This window comes from Cynocephalus volans, chromosome 9, assembly GCF_027409185.1.
Source record: "Cynocephalus volans isolate mCynVol1 chromosome 9, mCynVol1.pri, whole genome shotgun sequence".
NCBI classification, from domain to species: domain Eukaryota; kingdom Metazoa; phylum Chordata; class Mammalia; order Dermoptera; family Cynocephalidae; genus Cynocephalus; species Cynocephalus volans.
The window spans coordinates 70,582,893-70,584,335 of NC_084468.1; the positions used below are offsets into that span (position 1 = coordinate 70,582,893).

Here is a 1,443-nt window from a genome sequence, read left to right on the forward strand (position 1 = left end):
TATACATATGGATTTTGATGTGGCTCTGCTTTTAAATTATCCAGTTACAGAATCACCCATTTAATTTGAAAGGTTATGGCTTCAGAAAAAATTCAACTCGAAATGATTTATTTCTTAGGTTGTTCAGAATGATGGCATCTCAGAAACATGAGCTTACCCCATGGTTTTTGCTTTGGTGAATGTTAAATGCAAATAAACAAAAAAAAAGCCATTTATATATGTATTTTTTGCATACACATACACAGAAACAAACCCAGAATGGTCCTTCGGCATATGAGTTAAACACAAGTTCTAATTGAGTAATGACCATGGAAATTTCCCCCAACATTTAGAAAAGGTGTTCTCTAACGCAGAGGAAATAATATACCATGGTATCAAATGTCCTTTTCTAGCAAAGGAGGCAACTGCAGAAAGCTTTTATTTATTTGTGCAAAGTAACCAGTGCTGTTGATGCAAAAGATCTCAGCAACTCCCCCAATACTACTTTCAAAATGAACATATCAAACTTGATTTTCATTAGAATGTAGTTATTTCTTCACACTAGTAAATCAAAAACTAAGACCCAGATTTTACATATAGATATAAATAAAATATATGTATACAATATATATAAAAATATATATAAAGCAATGCCAACAATTATTGAGCTTCATCTTCTGGACAAGAATGCCAAGTTAGTCTCTCTTCATAAAAAGCAGTTACAATTTGAGGACACTTCACATTAGCCTCTTTTGCCAGCACCAAGTCTGCCTCATCTGAATGGTTCCGTTCCATGAGAAACATCAGTTCTCCACTGCTGTCTGTGGCACCAATTATTCGTTCAGGATCAAGGCCTCTGGCAAAGCCCCTTGGTTTGTCAACAGCATCTCTTTCCTTCTTTGATTGGCTATCATCCGATTCACTGTCAGTTAAAGATTTTCTTCTTGTGCCATCTTTTTCTTTACCAGCTTTTTGAGAATTAAGAAATGCTTCGATTAACTCTGGACAATCCAAATTTTCTTCAGGTTCCCAAGGACTGTCAGCATCTGTAAATCCCTTCCACCTGAGGAAATACTCCACCTTCCCATTCACTACACGTCGGTCCAGTGCTTTTTCCACCACAAATTCTTCAGGCTCTGCGTCTACAACTTTTTTACTTTTGCCATTCTGTTTCTTTCCCATTTTTTGCAATGTAGGTTTATTGGAGGCCATTTCTTATTGAAGATTGGAAGAGCTATTATTCACCCCCTCCGAGCTGCTCCGGGTCGCGGGTCTGCAGCGTCTCCGGCTCCCCGCGCCTCTAGCTCGAGCCACATCCGAGAGGGCACAAAACATTCTAAAGGCCAAGAAATCGTGGATGGTTTGCAATTACCATCACTTGTCTATTTCTTAAATTTCCCTTCTAGAAAAATATAAATTTTACAAAATTCAATAAAAAAGAAACCAGCATATGAGAAATAAAAC

General features: G+C 37.4%; 1 protein-coding gene across 1 annotated transcript; it reads right to left on the reverse strand.

The window, feature by feature from the left end:
- Positions 1-639: 639 nt before the first annotated feature.
- LOC134386472 (chromobox protein homolog 3-like) lies at positions 640-1,191 on the reverse strand. The gene has a single exon (XM_063108674.1). The coding sequence runs from the start codon at positions 1,189-1,191 to the stop codon at positions 640-642; it is 552 nt and encodes a 183-aa protein (XP_062964744.1).
- Between the last annotated feature and the right edge of the window lie 252 nt (positions 1,192-1,443).